At 35.6% G+C, this 22740-nt stretch overlaps 1 protein-coding gene across 3 annotated transcripts; it reads right to left on the reverse strand.

Annotated features, from left to right (window-relative positions):
• Window positions 1-915: 915 nt before the first annotated feature.
• LOC136038569 (3-hydroxyisobutyryl-CoA hydrolase, mitochondrial-like) lies at window positions 916-22452 on the reverse strand. Of its 3 annotated transcripts, none has more exons than XM_065721745.1 (3): window positions 22346-22452; window positions 5135-6151; window positions 916-1980 (listed from the first exon to the last, which is right to left on the reverse strand). In XM_065721745.1, the coding sequence occupies exons 1-3, from the start codon at window positions 22371-22373 to the stop codon at window positions 1847-1849; spliced, it is 1179 nt and encodes a 392-aa protein (XP_065577817.1). In that variant the 5' UTR covers window positions 22374-22452; the 3' UTR covers window positions 916-1846. The 3 variants fall into 3 exon arrangements, with proteins under 3 accessions (XP_065577817.1, XP_065577818.1, XP_065577819.1); XM_065721746.1 differs by having other exon boundaries at window positions 22288-22375; XM_065721747.1 differs by having other exon boundaries at window positions 22253-22361.
• Between the last annotated feature and the right edge of the window lie 288 nt (window positions 22453-22740).

Genomic DNA, 22740 nt, shown 5'->3' on the forward strand with positions numbered 1-22740 from the left:
TTAAGAGGATATAGCTTAGCTCTGAAAGTGTAGTTGTATTTGAAATCATACACATTGATAATGTTTAAATTTTTACGGACAAAGAGTTTTGTCAGACTTTACTAATTAGTTCTGGTGATTTATTTTCACATTTTACCGTGGCAACACTGACGAAAAAGAAAAATCTTAAAAAATTAGTTATCAAGTGAGAATAGATCTAAGATTGGTCAAGAGGAGGGGTGGGGACAAAATATTTTTAATTTGAAGTCCTTAGTACTTTAAAATGACGTTCCATTTGAACAAATATCAAGATATTTTACTTATTCCGTTTTATTTTAATATTTGCACAGTTTTCAAGGTGTTGAAAAAAAACAATAATGATATAATTTGGGCGCCTACAAGCTTGTACGGATGAAAACCTGTTACCTTAAGCTTGTAAAATAACATAAATAACAAACGTTGTAAAGTAAACTAACAATTTTTATGCTTATGCGTAATTTAGATTTTCCAGAAGGGATGTGTAATGGAACCCGCCTTGTTGTTACTCTTCCAACGATTTATCTATTCCAGGTTTTTCATTTTTCAAACGTGTGGTGGTGAAGACTTTATCCATGTCAAAATCCAAAACCTAATAATCATCGCTATCATTTTCAATTCATTTGGTTCGTTTTACCTCGGCTTGTATTTCGTCATTATGAAATACATATCGCCGAACCTTTGTTTTTTTAACAAAGGTATGGTAGACACTGATGACCTTATCCATGTCGAAATCTCAAACCCAATCATCATCATCATCATTTTCAATTTTGACACGTTTTGATTCTCGCTATCCAGGTTGATTGTCATCGACTCGATCACATGTTTGGCGTCGCATGTCTTGTAACTGCGCATGTTCAGATTCCTAAACAAATTTTTACAACTTAACTATTCTACAGAACCATTGGTAATATTTTATTCATTAAACTAAAAAGGAATTGAGACACTAAAAGGCCAAAATTCTAGAGTCACATAGCAGCCGCAGCACAATTCTAGATGAGCTACCCATCTTGGAAAGTGTCATTGTGATTTTCGTTCTTTGGACTGAACATATAAAGGCCTATTTCTAATAAAATCAATGATCACATTTTCAATTGATGTAATTTTTAGTAGAGGCTTTAGTTAATTTCCCAAATGATTATCATGAAGTTGAAAAAAATTCTACTTCCTAAGTAGTCTAAATTACCTGAGCTAAGTGAAAGTAAAATTTATGTAAAAAGTTAATTAAGTGGGTTTTTTATGCCAATAAGAAGAGGATGACGAACAATCTTAAATAAACCTCAAGTTAGAATTAAATTTTTTTGTGGCAAGATAATCTAAAGCATCAGAGTGACAAACTTAATAAAAACACAAAACTATTTAAAAACGAATTGTTACAAGAAACAGAACTGTTTGTATATTTCTATCCTTTGATAGCCTTTTGTGGCTCTATAAAGTTCAACAATCAGCAATTAGTCTTGTTAATGACTGCCAGATTGAAAGGTGTATTCAATAAATATTGCACTGTTTAAGGCCCTTAAATGACCTCTACCCCCCCCCCCCAGGTTAAATTCACATTCATTGTTAAAATTCAGAGCCTTGCAGCGAAAAGATGCGTTGTTCATAGCTTCATAATGATAAATTTTAGGTAACTGACTAAGAAAATTTCTTATAATTCTGGATAGCACATATAATTTTACATATTCAAATCAAAAATGTAACTCAAAAGATGTAATTGAATCTGGGAGTAAAATATCATACGTTCATAGATTTGAAACAGCCTTCTTGACCTTGCAAAATTTAATGGAAATAACATAATATAGAAGACAGTTTATAAAATAGGATATCACATCTAGTTCAACTTTAACTCAGGTACACCATCAATTTGCTGAAAGAAGGATTTCACTCTTTCTTCAGAAACCTCCTCCAACTTTGAAGGTTTCCACTTTGGATTCTGATCTTTATCAATTAACACTGCTCGCACTCCTAAAATAACAAGAAATGTTATTATAGCATCTAGGAACATCACTTGCATAAAGGCATTAAGTTCTACTTATAGTCTAAGGAAAACAAGCTAATTATCAGAACCTGAAACATCATTTAACTTTAAACAGTTTGACTCAAACTCTTCTAAAATTGTAATGATATACCATTACAAAGAGAGTGCATTGGAAATTAAAATATATATATATATATTATTATAATAATATATAATATATCATATTATATTATCTATTATAATATATTCTATATATTATACATTCTATATATTATATATATATATATATACATATATATATATATATATGTATATATATATATATATATATATATATATATATATATATATATATATATATATATATATATATATATATATATATTCTGATAGTTTTCAGACAAATTTAAACTTCTGTCATTTTATTTCAGACCTTTGACTTAAGAGTTTTAAGTTTTTTAACCTTTTTAAATTTTAATTTTACTTTTTCCAATAATTTGATTGTCTATTTATCTATATATATATATATATATATATATATATATATATATATATATATATATATATATATATATATATATATATATATATATATATATATATATATATATATATATATACACATATATATATATATATATATATATATATATATATATATATATATATATATATATATATATATATATATATATATATATATATATATATATATATATATATATATATATATATATCTGCAAGTTCTCAGACAAATTTAAACTTCTTTCATTTTATTTCAGACCTCTAACTTAAGAGTAAAGAACACGCGAGTGGACTTTACTGTCCCTATTGGTGGTGCTGATCCCCGTTTCAGTGGGCTTTTGGGTCATCCATCCGTGTAGGTTTTTTAAATTTACATCTTTTTTCGAATTCTTAAGTGCTGACTATTTTTTTTTTAGTGCTCAATTCCTGTTTCTAGTACAATTTGAAATTACTGTCCAAAGTTAGTTATCTTAAAACCCCGTTTCTCATTTTAACCTCCGAATCTCTAATACTAGTAGCGAATGTAGTTGTAGTATTGGTGGTTTTAGGAGCGGTAACAGTAGTAAGAGTACTATTAGCAGTAATAGTAGTACACACACACACACTTTGTATTTATTTATTTTTTTTTTTTTTTTATTTAACTTGTTCCTTTTTTCAATTCTGCAAGTTTTTTCGAAATTTCTTACTGTTTTGACAATTGTTTTTTTTTACAACTTGCTTTGGTAACTTGTTGGGAAAAAAATCCAAACTTATGTTTCCTTGTTTATTTTGTATTTTTTTTTTTTTTGGCACTAAAATACAAATTTTACCCACTAGGGTCGGTCATAGACAGTTTTTAGAAATAGATCTTATCTTAGACTAAAAACACTTACTTCTACTTCACACCAAGTTTAATCAAAATTCAACAACGCGTTCTGGTAGAAACTATAATGATATGAACCCATAAAGGGCATGTTTTGGTTACGTGCTCTCTTATTTCCTACCACCACCAGCTAAGATTCGTTAACCTGTCTAGTTAATCTTCGTGGTGACAAAAATTTATGATTGTCCTCTCCTAACAAGATGAAAATGGGCGTGTGTCCTAAAGAGGCATTTGGTTTCCCTTCGCTCCAATTCTGGATGTAGCCTGAAAAACTGCTTCTGCTAAGTGGTTTAATGATAAGGATCCAACGGATCCTACCCTTTCTATCCTCTACAAGTATTGTAGTGATTATTGTATTGAAAGTAAGACAAGTATTGTCTTACTTCCCACAAACTTTGGCTATTATCCAACAAACTGCTCTGAAGTATCTCATTTGACAAAACAAAACCCTTCCCCCACAAAGTTCACAATGGGTATGAACCCCGAAATGCTACGGCTAGGACGGCTGACTGCTACGGCTGGCGCCTGACCAAATTTTCTAACACAGATGTTTTAATGAAATGACTTTTAGAAATACCTTCCTCTTCGCCCACACGGAATGGATGGCATCCCAAAACCCAAAGCCAAGCTGGGCAACTACTTTTACTTATCCAACACTTTTAAAATAATTTAGGGCCCCCTCTACCTTAACTGATGTTGGATCAGGGGTGGGCCTCAAACAGGCGGAATTAGAATAATATTTTCCACGAAATTTAGTTAAAATCTCACAATCATTTCAGTTAGTTCTCGTAGATAAACATTTAGGAACTCTACCTAGCTCTAAAGAAGTCAGATTGGGCTGGGAAGTCATACTTAGAATTCTAGCCCTTACTACAGACCATGTTGGGTTATGATTATCTTCCTGTTCAGAAAGAATATCTTTCCCTTCAAATGATAGCTAAACCCCCTGTAATTGAGACTGGGAGCCTCTTAGACTGAGTCTGTGTCTAAAATTGTGCTGTTATTGCAGTAGCTCTTTTTTTGTTAGCAAAGGGATAAATTATGCTTGCCAAAAATGCGGTGCTGGGTTTCAATTGTGTTTTCCTATGCATTCATTTGCTATAAAAAAAAAAAAAAAAACATTTTCAGGGTTATGTAATTGTTTGTCTTGATTGGTTAAGCTTCATGATGGCAAGTAACCAGAGAGATCATGAGTTTTCTGTTTTCAAAACCACCTTTCATATCTCCCTCAGCTAGCTCAAATATGTTCTAGTAAACTTAGAGGGGTTCTTTTCAGAGAAGAGCATTATTTACTCAAGCATGACAAAATGCACTTGGAAACTAATTTTAAAGCTACCTGACTAGGTTAAAAAACGCAGTTTAAAGTAGTGAAAATGCCAATATTTAGACAAAACGAGGAATTTTGTCTGTAATAACTTATTTTTATCTTAGACGTTTAGCTATTAGCTAATATATAGTTTCTCTATATACATACATAAAATTTGGTCTGACACTTATTTAGAGGGGGGGATCACAGATTGTACTTCTTAATGGGAAGGTAAAAAAAGTGAAAACGAAGAAACCTGAAGAAACCTGAGTATAACGCCGTGAGAATCGGTTTGTTTTCACAACTCAGGAAGTTTTTCGTGAAACCTGTTAAATTTTTAGGTAAAATCCGATAAGAATTAGGTCCTTTAACTTGGATCTAGCTCTCCCTCCTTACTCCAATTCTTTTAAAATGTGTTCAATAGTATGAGGATAAGAAAAATCAGTACCTTCATAGAAATCAGGAGCCAGCATACAATGTTGCGACAATCTATACTCCATACTGAAGCAATCTTCAAGGCTAAGAGTTTTCCCCCTTTTCAAAGCCTCAAATGTAATCTTCAAGGAAGTTGGTGACATCTTTAGCATAGTTCCCTTGGTATGCTGTGCCCATTCGCTACTATCTCCTTCTAAACTCTGGATAATCTCTTCGACAGAACTCAAACAAAAATGTTCTTTTATCTGGGATTGATATCTTTTAAGGGAAAAATCGGGCACAGTTTTTGGAGAATATCCATGCAACACTTCTTCGATTTTCGACACACCGGGATTGTCAGGAAGATTCAACAATGAAGCATGCAGTTTAGGTAGTTGATCACTAAAGACAAAATGAGTAGCAATACCAGCATGAATTGTATCAAATCCCTTAAGTCGATAGCCAGTCAATGCAAGATACATCCCAAGTCCATCTTTCATTCTTGACAAAACATAAGTCCCACCCACATCCGGAAATAAGCCAATCGCTGTTTCAGGCATTGCAAAAAGGGTTTTATCACTTGCCACTCGGAAATGTCCATGTATAGAGAGCCCAACTCCCCCTCCCATAGTAATACCATGAATCAGAGCAATGTAGGGTACCTTTAAAGTGGCGATTAAATGGTTAAGCTGATACTCTTCATAAAAGAATTCTTTTGATAGTGGATTAGCTTCACGATTCTTGGAGCTTTCAGCAACGGCTCTTACATCACCACCTGCACAAAATGCTTTATCCCCAGCACCTTCAATTAAAATAAAATCCTTCCCATCAAAATTCCATTGCTTCATTACAGGATATATTTTCCTTATCATGGTTAAATTTAAAGCATTTAAAGCTTTAGGTCTATTTAACAGTATAGTACATTTATTTGAAAATTCTTGGAACATTACTTCATCTTCTGACGTAGACATTTTCGCGACTTTGATAGGGAAAAGTGTTTTGGTTGGCCTTTGCATTAGCTGAAGCGTTCTGGTGAACATTGTTGATAGACCTAAAATGCATATAATTACTATAAAGACAACAATAAAGCATAATAAATACCCAACAAGTAGAGCCAGGTGGGGTTCTCCAATTTGGACCAGAAATAAGTAGTTTAAAACAAGTTCCCTTAATTGTTAGACTTGGGAGAAACTAAAACAACTACGAGTAGTACTACTAACAACAAATCATTGTAGTATTGAAACGCCTGAGGCCAGCAGAGATATACGGCTCCTCCTCCATCGAAATCTATTCAAAGTCTACCTCTTTACAACCTCCAAAGAAGTTACAATTTCCTCTAAATCCTTCCTTACAACATTACAATTTTCGACCCCATTCAGAGAAAATCCACTTTCCCTAGGCCCTAAATGGTTCGACAAAAATATGATCTTTGGAATCTTACACCAGCAGAACATACCCTAGCCACTTCAACGCTTCTCTTATTATAGGCCTTGAAAACGGTATAAAACCACATTTTTCGAACAGATTTCTGTTTGAAATGCAGTCAGTCTTACGAGTACCCAAAAGAATAAATATACAGTTCCTCTGAAAAAAATCTAACAAATCCTGCATCATCTTTTGGAGTACCCAGGTTTCAGACTCTTACTTGTCATCATTGTAGCTTCAGATGTTGTAATCTTGGTTTGCAAAATTATCTACCTATTCTTCCAAGTTTTTATTTTCAACTGTGAAAGAACATTTTGGGCCTTTACTATCTACTTTTAACATCTACTGAAACTACTACCTAGGTAAGTGAAGTTGTCCACTTGATCAATATTCCTATTACCCAACATCACCTCTTCACCTTCACTTACTCCCAGTATAAGTGACTTAGCCTTCTAAACATCAATTCCCTAACCTATTCTTATGCCCTAAACTCTTAGAGCCACCAAAATTCACTCATTTTGCTAACATTTTGATCTAAGATGCTCAAATCATCAGCATAATTGAAGTCTTAGAGTTTTACTTTCCCATTTGATTCCATGCTCTCCCATAGCCTTTGCCGTGCTCTTTGCAAAAACGTCCTTCACAATAATCCGTATAAATGTTAATAGAACGTAACTCTGCTTAACTCCTGATTTAATACAAAACCAGCTACTGAAATCATTTGCAGCCTTAGCTGCAGCACCGTTGTTTCCATATCACTAATCACTTTAGTGTATTTATCTGGTACATAATACAAGGATAGGACCTTCACTAAAGATGTTCTATCAGCTGAGTCAAGCGGTTGCTAGTGATCCATGAAACAGAAGACTAAAGAGGAGTGATGACTCAGGCACTTCTCAATTATTAATCTAACAGTAAAAATTTGGTCGACTCATCCTCTCACCTTCCTAAAACCAAACTGTTCTTCTCCTAAAATTTTCTGTACAGCATCTCAGTCGAAGAAGTATCATCATACTAAGTAATTTGCTTCCTACAAAAACCAAGCTAATGCCTTTTATTACTTTTCTTTTGAAGGGCTTTAATTAAAGTTTTCCTAAAATGACTAGGTAGGCTACTTCTACTTTTTCACAAACATAATTTTCAGTAATTTATCTCTTGTTTCATAACCACATTGTTTAAAGAACTCATTTACGATACTATCAGCACCAAGGGGATTATCATGCTGTAGTCCCTATAATACTGTCTCAAAATTTTCAGAAATTTATTCATTCATACATTCATAATTTTCAGTAATTTATCTCTTGCTTCATAACCACATTGTTTAAAGAACTCATTTACGATACTATCAGCACCAAGGGGATTATCATGCTGTATTCCCTATAATACTGTCTCATATTCTACTCTGCAAAATCTATCTTTCTTCACTTCCAAATTGTCATAAACTTTTTCACTCTTTTTAATATCATTTCCCGTACTTTTATCACAATTTAGCATGTTCTCAAAATGTTTTGCCCATCTCTCGTCAAATCTTTCCTTACCAGCAGTTGTGGCCTATTCTTATTTTTAAATGGGAAAAGTTTATATTGACTATTCTCACTCAATTTTCCAACATACCAATACAACGTTTTACTATAATGCTGTCTGGCTGCATATTCTGAATCTTCAGCAATTTTATTCATGGTCTCCACTTCTAACCTTGTTAATTCATATTTTAATACTTTCTCTCCTTTCCTGATATTCCTTCTAATTTTTGCATGATCTATCACTCAATTACTTCTTGTTCAAGCCCCTTTTCTTCTCTACTAAACTTAAAGCATTTAACGAATATTATTGGACAGCAGGGGCTTAATTTTCTATGCAACAGGCGGGGGAAGGGGGGTAACTGCCCCCTCCAAACCCACGTTTATCCCCCAATCCTCGGTTTGTCGCCGAAATTTTCCTTCGCATTCTTTCATTTGAATAACACTTCAAATAACTAATAATAGTAATTATAATAATAATAATTCAAATAACTAAGCTTTCTCTAAATGATGATAATCAATTTGGTTTTAGATCTGGGCTAGGCTGTCAGCATGCTCATCGTGCTTTGACTTCTTTATTAAAAGATGCCCATCGCACTCGTCGCGTACTTCATTTCGCAACCCTAGACATGTCTAAAGCATTTGACAGTGTTTGTCATACTCAAGCACGGACAGCATTATGCCAGAGAGGAGTAAATCCGTCGGTAATTCACGTGCTTCGTTTTTGGTACTCCCATTCTTACCTTCGCCTTAAGTCATTAGATAATTCTTATTTTGGTCATATCCTTGTTCGTTGTGGTGTAAGACAAGGGGGAGTTCTTTCGCCGTATATTTTTAATGCTTGTATTGAAAATGTATTGTCAAAAATATCGACTACGTGCCTACTAGGACCATCTAATATCTCATATCTGGCTTATGCGGATGACCTTCTTCTGATTAGTCAAACTGAGTCTGGTCTTGCCCGTTCAGTGAAGTCAGTTACTTCTGTTTCCCGCGATATCGGCCTGTACCTAAATATTAACAAGTGCGAGTTTCTTGTTTTCAACGGTAATAATTGTTCAGAATCACTATACTGCGGTGGTTTTAGTATTCCTCGTGTTAGATCGTTTCGTTGGCTTGGTATAACAGTTTGCGATTCTATGAATGCTCTCCAGTTTCGTGCTGTCAAAGATATTAGTGATAAGCTGAGGCTCGGTTACTCTAAGATTGTAGCAAATCGTGGACGCTATAGGAGAAGAGCGCTAACTCGGCTTTACTCAAATTTTTGTGATAATTCTGTGCTCTTCTGTTCTGGTATTAGGCCACTTCTGTTGACTGGTGATCTAAAACGTATTCGCATAAATTATTACCGGTACTGCAAATTTCTTTTATATCTACCTCGTTCTTACTGGAATACAAAACTGGTTAAAAAGTATTGTGCGACAGATATTACTGGTGCTTTCGAAAAATTATCTGCGAAGCTAGCTATTGAAGCGCTTTATAGGCTAGGATGTTTTCATCGCCTTATCCTTCTTTTTTCTGTATGTGATTAAATTTGTTTCTTTTGTATTACTTTTGCTGTTTTTGTTTTGTATTTTACTCCACTTAACCTCTATTTTGTGAAGTGGGTGATAAATAAATTATTATTATTATTATTATTTAATCTCTAATCGGTTTCTCGATAACTCCAGAAATGCGCCCTTCCACGGAAATTATTTCCCGGCAATAAACCGAACATGAAAAATTAAAACAATTTCACCCTGAAAAATTTTCCTTAGCATATATTCATTTGAATAAGACTTTAATTTCTAATCGGTTTCTCAATCATTCCAGAAATGCCCCCTTACGTTGAAATGATTTCCAAGGAATCAATACACGTGGGAAAAAGCCCCTGGATAATAACCCCGGAACGTCTCCACATGAAAATTTGGCGAAGAGAATGTAAGACAATTAAAAAGAATGTCGTATAGTAGTTCTGTCAACCCCCCCCCCAGTGTAACATTTCCACTGGAATATTCACCCACCAAAAATTTCCCTCCTTGTAGGGAAATATTAAGATCCTTCTTTTAGAAATCCACCCTAAGCACAACCCCCCTCCAAATAAAATGTACATATACTTCCCAATAAAAAATACTATACGTAAATAATGGGCAAATTTTACAACTTACAGGCCTCTCTCAACGGACTGTGGGGGGTCATTATACACCTAAAGACATAATTATTTGATCTTTCAACTATGCTGAACAAAAAAGCTATCTCAAAATTTTGATCAGAAAATTTTGGAGAAAAATTGGGCGTGGGAGGGGGCTCAGTTACCTCCAATCTTTTTAGTCACTTTAAAAGGGTACTAGAACTTTAAATTTCCTTTCGAATGTACTCTCTCTCGATCTTCTATGACCTTTATTTCGATACAATCACCCCTGGGGAAAAAAATAAACAAATAATTAAACACGCATCTGTGATCCGTCTTCTGGCAAAAACAGCAAAATTCCACATTTTTGCAGAACAGCTAGAAACTTCTACTGTAGGGTTGTCTGTTAAGCTGTTTTCCCCCTGTTTCAAAATTCGGGCAAATTCTCTCAGGCTTGTTACTTTTGATGGGAAACGCTAAACTTGATAAATCTTATTTTGTTTGGAATCAGCATAGTAGGCTGATTCTTTTGATCCATCTATTGATGTCAAAATTCCCTTTTTTACAGTTTTGGTAACTATTGAGCCGAGTTGCTCCTTACTTACAGTTCGTTACCACGAACTGTTAATAACATCATAAATTAGGTTGGTCGTCTAACTATCAAGTGAGTACCATTTTAACTTATTGGTCACTTTGTGACCAAATATTTTATTTAATGAATGGATTTTCCTGCCCACCTTTAACAGTATTAAATAAATAAATAAACAAGTTTTTTAACTGAAAGTAGGGAGCGACGTTAAAACTTAAAACGATCAGAAATTACTGTATATGAAAGGGTTCATATACAGGTTCATATACATTACTGTATATGAAAGGGGCTTTTCCTCCTCAACGCCCCACTCTTTACGCAAAAGTTTGACTCTTTCTCTTAACTCTAATTTTTAAAACAGTAAAAACTTTATCGTAAAGAGCGGGGCGTTGAGGAGGAAAAGCCCCTTTCATATACGGAGTAATTTCTGTTCGTTTTAAGTTTAAATGTCACTCCTTACTTTCAGTTAAAAAAAAACTTGTTTTTTTTATTTAATTTCAGAACATTTTTGAATTAATGCATGTTTTGATTTTGGCTCTCCGCACATAAATAATTAAAATGAAATTTGCATATTAATTGGTATTTTTGGCTAATTGGCTTTCTCATAGTTTTAATCGGAAGATTTTGAGAAATAAAAGGAGCGAGAGAGGAGGCCTAGTTGCCCTCCTATTTTTTTATTACTTAAAAAGGCAACTAGAACTTTTAATTTTTTACGAACGCTTTCATTAGTAAAAAATATAAGTAACTTACGAATTAACTTGCGTAACGAACTTCTATATTCGAATGTTTTTATTGCGTATATGAGGGGGTTCACCCCCTCTTCAATACCTCACTCTTTACAATAGAGCTTAAATTTTGTCCCAATTTCTTAAGAATAACCCCTGAATCACAAACGCAGTAGAATAAATAGTTGAAATTACTAAAAATACTTTAGCGTAAAGAGCGAGGTATTACGAGGAGGTAAAAACCTCATATGCGTAATGATTTATGTTCGTTTTAAGTTTTAATGCTGCTCCTTACTTTCAGTTGAAAACTTTTCATATTTATTTTTTGATTGTTTTTTTAAATAATGCTAGAAAATCCTGCACCCCCATCATTGAAATTATCTTCCCCCATGACAAATTTCTCCTTGGAAAAATCCTCCCACGTAACCCCCCATTTCAACTTCCCCCCCCCCCGAAACCAAAAAACTTCCACTGAAAACGTCTGTACATTTCCCAGTAACACTTACTATACGTAAACACAGGTCAAAGTTTGTAACTTGCAGCCCCTCCCACGGGGACTGTGGGGGAGTAAGTCGTCCCCAAAGACATAGTTATTAGATTTTTTGACTATGGTGAATAAAATGGCTATTTCATAATTTTGATCTGGTGACTTTGGGGGGGGGGGAAATGAGCGTGGGAGAGGGCCTAGGTGCCCTACAATTTTTTGGTCACTTAAAAAGAGCACTAGAACTTTTAATTTCCGTTAGAATGAGCCCTCTCGCGACATTCTAGGACCAGTGAGTCGATACGGTCAAAACAAAAAAACAAATAGACACACATCCGTGATCTGTCTTCTGGAAAAAAAATGCGAAATTCCTCATTTTTGTATATAGGAGCTTGAAACCTCTACAATAAGGTTCTCTGATACATTGAATCTGAGGTGAGATATTCGTTAAGTTGTATGACTTTTAGGGGGTGTTTCCCAATATTTTCTAAAATGAGGCAAATTTTCACAGGCTCGTAACTTTTGATGGGCGAGACTAATCTTGAACTGGGTAAAACTAAAATCAGCATTAAAATGCAATGCTTTTGATATAACTATTGGTATCAAAATTCCATTTTTTAGAGTTTCGGTGACTATTGAGCCAGGTCGCTCCTTACTAGTTTGTTACCACGAACTATTTGACAAAGACAGTAGTAACAATGAAAAGAAAACAGAAGACAAAACTAATGACTGAACAACTTAATTTAATACATCACAGGCCATAGGCAGCGCAATAGCGCTGCCTAGGTAAAGACCAATGTGGACACAATATATTTTTTTTTTTTTAGAACAGGGCACTTCGTATAGAAGGAGTTGGTGTAGAAACTTCGAAAAGAGCTCACTCAAATGGAAATTCAGAGGGCTAGTGCCCTTCTTAACAGTCAAAAGTGATTGGAGGGCAACCAGCCCCGCTACACACCAATCATTTACCCAAACACATCCAATAAAAATTTTGAGATAACCGTCTTGTTCAGCATAGTTGAAAGGTCCAGAAATTGTGACTTTGAGGATGACAACCTCTCGCCCTGAGCACCCAGGACAAGGGTTGTAAGTTATGCTCTGGGGGCATATACGGTTTTGTAGAAAGGGTGGTCGTATAAACTTCAGAGAGGGCTCGTTGGATTGATAATCAGAAGTTCTAGTGCTTTTCTTAAGAGTCAAATTGATCAGAAGGCAGAATACCCCCCCCCCTTTACAAACACATTTTCCCAGAATGTATCTGATAGAATTTTTAAGATGGTCATTTATTATTATAAGAACTTCGAAAAGGCCTCATTCGATTGGACATTGAAAGGGCTAGTATCCTCTTTAATAGTAGAATGTAATTGGAGGGCTACCACCCCCCCACGCCTATCGTTTCCCCAAGAACTTCCAATTAAAATTTTTAAATAGGAATTTTGTTTGGCGCAGTTATTTATTAAAGTTATTTATTTATTAAGTTATTTACAGTTAAATTATGGATGAGAACCCCCACACCCTTCAGAGCAAGAGTTGTAAGTAATGCCCTGAGGGCATATAAGGTTTTTATGGAAAGATTGGTCGTATAAACTTCTTATGTGGTTCATTGGATTGGAAATCAAAAGTTTTTAATACCCCTTTTAAGAGTTAAAGTCATCACAGGGCAGCTACCCCCCCCCACGTCGTATTTTGCCCAAATACGTCCGATAGAAGTTTTGAGATAACCATTTGTTCAAAAATAGTCCAAAGATCACAAAACAAGGCCTTTGGGACTCATCCCCCCCCCAGAGTATAGGGTTAAGGGTTGTAAGTTATGCTCAAGGGTTATATAAAGTTTTCATGGAAGGGGTGGTTGTGTGAACTTCAAAGGAGGTTTATTTGATAGAAAATGTATAGATCTAGTTCCGTTTTAAGAGTTAAACGTGATGGATGGAATAAAGCCCCCCCCCCATCCCCTGACACCCTCTTCTCTCCGAACGTATTCGTGAGGTAGGTCAAAATTGTGAGGTAGTCATTCGGTTAGCAATAGTCCAAAGAATATATAATAATATATTCAGGGTGGACACAACCCCCAGAGCGCAGGGGCAAGGATTGTAAGTTATGTCCCAGGGTATATGAGATTTTTTGGAACAATTGGTTGCATAAACTTTGCATTAGATGGGATTGGAAGTTGGAAGTTTCAGTACCTTTTTAAAGAGCCAAAAGTGAATGAAGGGCAATCAGCCCTCCCCCAAGCTTATCATTCCCCAAAACACATCCAATGAAAATTTTAAGAGATCTATTTTGTTCAAAATAGTTGAAAGATCCAGTAATCATGTCTTTGGGGATGCCAGTCTTCCCAGAGTCCTCAGGGCAAAGGCTGTAAGCTATGCAATTTGTTCATTGTTTCCCTGTAGTATATGTTACTGAGAAAGGTATGCATGTTTAAACTTTACTTTCCAAGAAGACGAAAGACATTCAGGGGATCCGTTTAAGAAATCTCAAACGAGTGTTGAACTAAATCAAAAATCATTATGTGAATACGGATTGTATAAAGGGTGTAACTCAGGAATGACTGAGTATATTAATTTAAAACTTTCAGCAAATGATATGCGAGATGATCAAAAAGGCAATATTTGCACGCTATCAATACTACTACAACTATCACCACTACTACTACCACAGAACCAAACTACTCAATTGACAATATTGAGGGGATAACTAAAAGACGAACTAAATGAAAAGAAGCTATGTGCATGCACATTGTCAAAAGAGAATATCTTAAGAGCTGATTTGGGTATTAAGTTGGAACTTTCCAAGAATACCTAAGGGCGTGAAGGTAAAACTTTCAAGGAAAATTGAGGAGGGAAGATGAACTGAATTGCAACACGCTGTTTGCGTGCAGGCTGTCAAAAGTGCATAACAGCAGTATCTTAGGCACAGTTTGGTGTGCTAAGTTGAAACTAACAGGGCTTGTTTTGGGGGATGCTGAACTAACCAAAAGAAAATATTTGCATCCTAGTGCTAATGCTTCTACTGATATTACTACTCCTGCTACTATTATTACTATTTCTGCTATTACTACTGCCACTAAAGCTAAGGCTACTACTATTGATTCTACTGCTACTACTAATACTACTGCTATTTAAACTAAGGGCATTAAGGTACAAAATCTGGGATATATTGAAACTATTTAGAACTAAATTGACAAACACTACACCCACACAGGTTGTCAAGGACACATCAACAAGGATTCAGGAATGGTTTATGGTATTAATTTGAAACTTTCACTGCGTTTGGAAGGGGATGTTGAAGAAACCAAAGCTGTTATACACATGCTGCTACTAATGCTACTACAACTATTGCTACTATGCAAGCTAAGTGTATTAAGGTGAAACTTTTAAGGAAAAATTAGGCAGATATTGAACTAAATAAAAACAAGAGCTAAAAGCTCATATGGCACTTGTGACGAGGTCGAAAGAGCAAAGAGCTCATATGGTATGAGCTCTAGCAAAATTCTAAGAATCAAAAGATTGCTTTAAAGGAAAATCAGAGGATTAATACCGGTTGGGATTTGAAATAAGGGCTCTTAGTCACGAAGTCCTTCTAAATATCAAAATTCATTAAGATCCGATCACCCACTCGTAAGTTAAAAATACCTCATTTTTTCTAATTTTTCCTCTCTCTTCAGTCCCCCAGATGGTCGAATCGGAGAAAACGACTTTATCAAGTCAATTTGTGCAGCTCCCTGACACACCTACCAATTTGCATCGTCCTAGCACGTCCAGAAGCACCAAACTCGCCAAAGCACTGAACCCCACCACCTAAACCCCCCAAAGAGAGCGGATCCAGTCCGGTCACGTCAATCACGTATGTACGACATTTATAAGCGTTTTCCAAGATTTCCGGTTTCCCCCTCCAACTCCCCCCAATTTGAAATAAGAGCTCTGAAACATGAGTTCCTTCTAAATATCAAATTTCATTTAGATCTGGTCATCCGTTCATAAGTTAAAAATACCTCAATTTTTCTGATTTTTCCAGATTAACAACCCCCAGCTCCCTCAAAGAGAATGAATCCGTACCAATTATGTCAATCTCGTATCTATAACTTGTGTTTATTCTTCCTATCAAATTTCATCCCGATCTCTCCGCACTAAGGGTTTTCCAAGATTTCCGGTTTATATTTACACAAGATTCCACTATATATTAAGTTTCATTAAGATCCGATCGCTCATTCGTAAGATACCTCGATTTTCACGTTTTCCAAGAATTCCGGTTTCCCTTCCGTTTTCCAAGAGATCCGGTCGAGATTTAAAATGAGAGTTCTAAAGCACATGATCCTTCTAGATATCAAAGTTCATTAAGATCTGATCACCCATTCGTAAGTTACAAGTACCTCATTTTTTTCTAATTTTTCCGAATTACTCCCCCCCCCAAACTCCACCAAAGAGAGCGGATCTAGTCCGGTTATGTCAGTCACCTATCTTGGACTTGTGGTTATTTTTTCACCAAGTTTCATCCTGATCTCTCTGCTTTAAGCGTTTTCCAAGATCCCCCCCCCCTAATGACACTGGATCCGGTCGGGATTTAAAATAAGAGATCTGACTTTCAATGCCCTTCTAAATATGAAATTTCATTAAGATACGATCCCTCTTTCTTAAGTCAAAAATACCTCATTTTTTTGTAATTTTGTAGAATTAACCCTCCCCCCACACCCCCAAAGAGAGCAGATCCGTTCCGGTTATTTTAATCCCCTATCTAGGACTTGTGCTTATTTTTCCCACCAAGTTTCATCCCAATCCCTCCATTCTAAGCGTTTTCCAAGATTTTAGGTTCTGCCCCCCCCCCCCAAAAAAAAAAAACTTCCCCTTCAATGGATCCAGTTGGGATTTAAAATAAGAGCTTTGAGACACGATATCCTGCTAAACATCAAATTTTATTAAAATCCGATCACTCCTTTGTAAGTTAAAAATACCTTAATTTTTAAGTTTTCAGAATTAACCCTCCTCCCCCAACTCTCCCAAATAGAGCGAATCCGTTCCAGTTATTTCAATCACGTATCCGAGACTTACGATTATTTTCACCACCAAGTTTCATCCCAATCCCTCCACTCTAAGCGTTTTCCAAGATTGTCACCGTATCCGGTCGGGATTTAAAAGAAGAGCTCTGAGACACAATATCCTTCCAAAAATCAAATTTCATTAAGATCCAATAACTCCTTAGTAAGTTACAAATACCTCATTTTTTCAAATTTTCCAGAACTAACCCCCCCCCCCCAAACTCCCCCAAACATAGCAGACACGTTCCGGTTATGTCAATCACGTATCTAATACTTCTGCTTATTTTTCCCTTCAAATTTCATCCTGATCCCTCCATTCTAGGTGTTTTCCAAGATTTTCGATCCCCCCCCCCCAATTTCAGCGGATCTGGTCAGGATTTAAAATAAGAGCTCTGAGACACGATATCCTTCCAAACAACAAATTTCATTAAGATCCCATCACCCGTTTGTAAGTTAAAAATACTTCATTTTCTCTATTTTTTCCAAATTAACTGACCCCCCACTCCCCCCAGACGGTCAAATCGCGAAAATGACTATTTCTAATTTAACCTCGTCCGGTCCCAGATATGCCTGCCAAATTTCATCGTCATAGCTTACCTAGAAGTGCCTAAAGTAGCAAAACCAGGACAGACAGACCAACAGAATTTCCAGTTGCTATATGTCACTTGGTTAATACCAAGTGCCACAAAAAAGTAGTGATATTTTATTACAAGCCTTAGCTTGATCCAGCAGGAACACGTCAGCTAGAAAATTCTGCTCCAACAGATCAGTTATCGATTCATAAGCTAGTATTAGATTTGTTGCAATAGACATGCCTTTCCTGAAGCCATGTTGACCACCAAAAAGTAGGCTATTCTTGGTCATATGCACTATGATTGCACCATTGACTATCCCTTTGATACGTTTGGCCACAACCAAGGTTAGCCTAGTGGGTCAATAGTTCTTAGACTGGGTTCTAGATCCTTTATTGAATATTGAATAATTATGGCTCTCTGCCATATAATCTGCAGGTAGGCTACTAGTCTAAGATAGCTTGAATAGCAAACAGAGCAGCTTGGCTACTATACCTGCAAGTTTTTTAAGGAGCCTGGGACGTATACTGTCTGGGTCTTTAGCTTTGTTGGGGTCTAGTTTACTCAGCCTTTTCTTAATCTTGTCCATTGTGAGGTAAATTTTCAGCATTGGGTGCTCTAACACCCTAGGGCAAAGCAGCTCATCAGGGGGGTCCACTGAGAAGTTGGATGCAACTGTGTTGTTCAGCCCATTTGTAATGTCCTTTGAATCTTCTAGATTTTTTCCTTCAGGGTTGAGCAGGAATATATTGTTTATCTATAGTTATCTTTAGCAGATATGTATCTCCAGAACCTCTTTGGGTTGTGTTTGATGTTCAATGCAAAGTCATCTTTATAGTCAGCTATGAAGTGCCTAATCAGTGTCAGTTGCCTCAGTTTATTCCTTGCTTTTGCAAAAGATCCCAGTGGTTTGTACATTTGTATTTCTTATAATTTGAAAAAGTCATCTTCTTATGGTTCATAGCCCTTTTAATAGGCGAGTTCAGATGTGACAGTGTTTCTGGTGCCTTCACAAATAAACTTGAAGTGCATGTCCTCTCAGCTTGGAGCTGTATTTTTAAAATTTTGCCAGGCTAGCTCAATGTCTCCCTTGACAATCACATGGTCCTATTCTACTGCCTGTATTATCTCACTGATTTTGCTGTTGTAGGTGTAAGTTCATTTAGTACAATTGTTTGTTGACTAAGCAGCAATTCATGGCAGATGCAGACATGATTGCTGGCACCAATAGGAAGGAGGTACTCAGTGTTCACTAACAACCCTGGGTTGTTAGTGATTGTCAAATCTTGTAAGGGTGGCATCTGGTTATTCTTACACTGGATTGGTTGGTCTATTACCTGATATAGGATTGCTACCCAAATATTCAACAAACGGGTTACTGACAATAGAGCTTTGTTGATAACCCAATACCTCAACCCATTTGACATCAAGTAGATTCAGATCTCCAAGCAGAATTAAATCCTGATTATCATGACTGAATGCTTTTTCAGCCAACTGAATTAGAGCCTGGTAAGATGCAAGGGCATCTGGGGCTTCTATATATGCAACCTATCAGTAATAGTTTTCCCTCACTATTAATACTGAAAAAACACTCTCAATCCATAGGGAATAATCATGATTGAAAGATAAATCTCTAACCTGTATTCTCTCTTTTATGTAGATGGTGGTGCCTCTCCTGGGGTTAATAGACAGATTTGAGAAAAGGCAATATCCAGGTATCCTGATATGGTTTTCTCTCAGTGGGTTGCTGTAGTTCTTAGGGGTCAATTAGACAGTATATCCTAATCTTTGGTAGTGGCTGCCAGTTTGCTACTCAAGGCTATTTACATTATTCTAAAAAGTAAATTACTATAATTGCCCCCCCCCCCAAAAGAAAACAAATGATGCCATTTTAGAAGAGTTTCAAGCTCTTAAAAATTCCAGGAAATTTGTTTTGAAACTTACATTTTATTATTGAGACTAAGGATAATAATAATGTTAAGATTCTAGTTTAGTGACTTCTTGCTATCTTGGAAAGGGGTTAGGTTAGGAAAATGAAACTTTCAGGGACAGGTCTAAAGGCTAAAGTATATCCTAGGAAGGTATTTTAAAGTACTCACCTCTACTCCTTCTCCCTCTAGAGGGTCCTGAAATTTCTACATGACAGGTCTATACCTATTGAAATTTTGACCAAAACAACATTTTACCTTAATTTTCAGTTACCATTTGATTTTTCACTGCCTTTAGTTCTGAAAATGCAATTCTGTTATTTCAATAGAATTCTGAGCCATATCAATGTTTTTTTTTTTCAAAATTTAGGAAATATATTTGCATATCTTTAAAACCTTATACATTCAGGTTGAGCAAAGTTGTGAAGCTGAAAACAATTTTGTTGTACTTCATTCAAGCAGAAGATCTATTTTGCAAGGTTTCACCTTTAAAATGCACATATTTTTAAAGGTCATCAAAGGTCAGGACTCTCTAGAGGGAGAGGAAGTAGAGGTAGGTACTTCAAAATACCTTCCTGGGACATACTTCAGCCTGTAGACCCATCCCTGAAAGTTTTGTTTTCCTAACCTAACCCCTTTCCAAGATAGCAAGAAGTCACTAAACTAAAATTTTACCATAATAATTATTAGGCCTATTCCTGAATCAGGCAGAAATTTGAATTTTTTCTTGCTAGACAGTTTTTTTAGAAATATATTTTTGAACATTTGGCAACAATGGAATGTTTTACCTTTAAGGGCCTTTTCAAGAGCTTAAAATGTACCCCCCCTAGAAGCAATTATTGAATAATTCAAGCATTAAAAAGCATCAAGTGATGTGTTCCCAGTAAAATTCTAGTTAATTGATTTCTTGCTAGGCTATCTCAGAAAGGGTTTAGGTTAGGAAAATAAAACTTTCAGGGATGAATCTACAGACTAAAGTATGTCCCAGGAAGGTATTTTGAAGCAACTACCTCTACTCCTTCTCCCTCTAGAGGGCCCTGACCTTTAAAAATATGTGTGTTATAAAAGTAAAACCTTGCAAAATAGATATTCTGCTTAATTGAAGTACAACAAAATTGTTTTCAGCTTCATAACTTTGCTCAATTCCATTTTATAAGGTTTTAAAGATATGCAAACACATTTCCTAAATTTTGAAAAAAAAACATAGATATGCCTCAAAATTCTACTCAAATAACTGGAATTGCATTTTCAGAACTAAAGGTAGAGAAAAAGCAACTAGTAACTGAAGTAACTGTAACTGAAAATTAAGGTAAATTGTTTTTTGTCAAAATTTCAACAGGTATAGGACCTGTCATGAAGGCAAATTTGAGGGCCCTCTAGAGGGAGAAGGAGTGGAGGTGGGTACTTTAAAATACCTTCCCGGGACATACTCTAGCCTGTAGACCCATCCTTGAAAGTTTCATTTTCCTAACCTAAATGCTTTCTGAGATAGCAAGAGGTCAATCAACAAGAATTTTACCCAAAATTCTACTCAAATAACAGGAATTGCATTTTCAGAACTAAAGGCAGAGAAAAAGCAACTAGTAACTGAAAATTAAGGTAAAATGTAGTTTTGTCAAAATTTCAGTAAAATTCTAGTTAATTGACTTCTTGCTATCTTGGAAAGGGTTTAGGTTAGGAAAATGAAACTTTCAGTGTTCAGTCTACAGGCTAAAGTATGTCCAAGGAAGGTATTTTGAAGTACCCACCTCTACTCCTTCTCCCTCTAGAGGGCTCTGACCTTTAAAAATATGTGTGTTATAAAAGTGAGACCTTGCAAAATAGATCTTCTGCTTAATTGAAGTACAACAAAATTGTTTTCAGCTTCATAACTTTGCTCAATCCCATTTTATAAGGTTTTAAAGATATGCAAATACATCTCCTAAGTTTTGAAAAAAATATTGATATAGCTCAAAATTGAACTCAAATAACAGGAATTGCATTTTCAGAACTACAAGCAGAGAAAAAGCAACTAGTAACTGAAAATTAAGGTAAAATGTTGTGTTGTCAAAATTTCAATAGGTATAGACCTGCCATGTAGGCAAATTTCAGGGCCCTCTAGAGAGAGAAGGAGTGGAGGTAGGTACTTCAAAATACCTTCCCGGGACATACTTTAGCCTGTAGACCCATCCCTGAAAGTTTCATTTTCCTAACCTAAACCCTTTCTGAGATAGCAAGAAGTCAATTAGCTAGAATTTTACCAAAATTTCAATAGGTATAGACCAGTTATGCAGGCAAATTTCAGGGCCCTCTAGAGGGAGAAGGAGTGGAGACGGGTACTTTAAAATACCTTCTTGGAACATACTTTAGCCTGTAGACCCATCCCTGAAAGTTTTGTTTTCCTAACCTAAACTCTTTCTGAGATAGCAAGAAGTCAATTAACAAGAATTTTACTGTGTTCCCTTTCATTGTAGCTAAACTAGCCTATGTTGAAAACTGTGAATTTACTTTCTAAGCTAGGCCTACTCTCCAGAAGGAAACATAATAAAAACACAATTATTACTTCATAGCAATCACTAAATTATACTGAACAGATTCTTAAGGTGTAATCTACTTATGTTGACTTTATTTTTGAAAATATAAAAATTTTCTTTGTTTGTGATTCTATCTAATGCGTTTTTACCAAAATACCTTTCTCCCTGTTTATATTTACATATGGACAGACTACAAAAAACCTTTAAGAAGCAATCTATATGCTATTAGATTAGAAAAGATCTAACTAGACCATTCACGGAAGAGCTTTCTCTCCTTGTAATATACCTTCAGAAATAGTCAGAGCAATCACTATGTCTTAATTCAAAAAAATTGCTAACAGTACTTTTGGTTTCGAAAATGCGTTCGAGCATCCCTTATCCGAGTAATCCGCTTACTTCACCTGATGTAATCAATAAGACATGACAACAAATACATGTCCGGCAACTCGTCAACTGAAACCCTATAGCCTTGGCAACTACGCAAATTAAACACTAATCATGTGTGAGCTAAGCATACTTTTTAAAAGTCTATAAGTAATGATTTCAAACCAAACAACAGACAGAGTGATGCAACAGACATTGAGGCATTTAAAGGCAACCGAGGAGCTAGGGCCTCTCAGATATTTCACAAGATTTTCTTAAAGACCTTGTCACTTCTAGCAGTCCTCTTGATTTCTTGCAGCATAGTTTAATAGTTAATTTGAAATAACTCACAGCAATAAAAAAAATTACCCTTAAC

This window comes from Artemia franciscana, chromosome 18 (genome assembly GCF_032884065.1).
Source record: "Artemia franciscana chromosome 18, ASM3288406v1, whole genome shotgun sequence".
NCBI lineage: Eukaryota > Metazoa > Arthropoda > Branchiopoda > Anostraca > Artemiidae > Artemia > Artemia franciscana.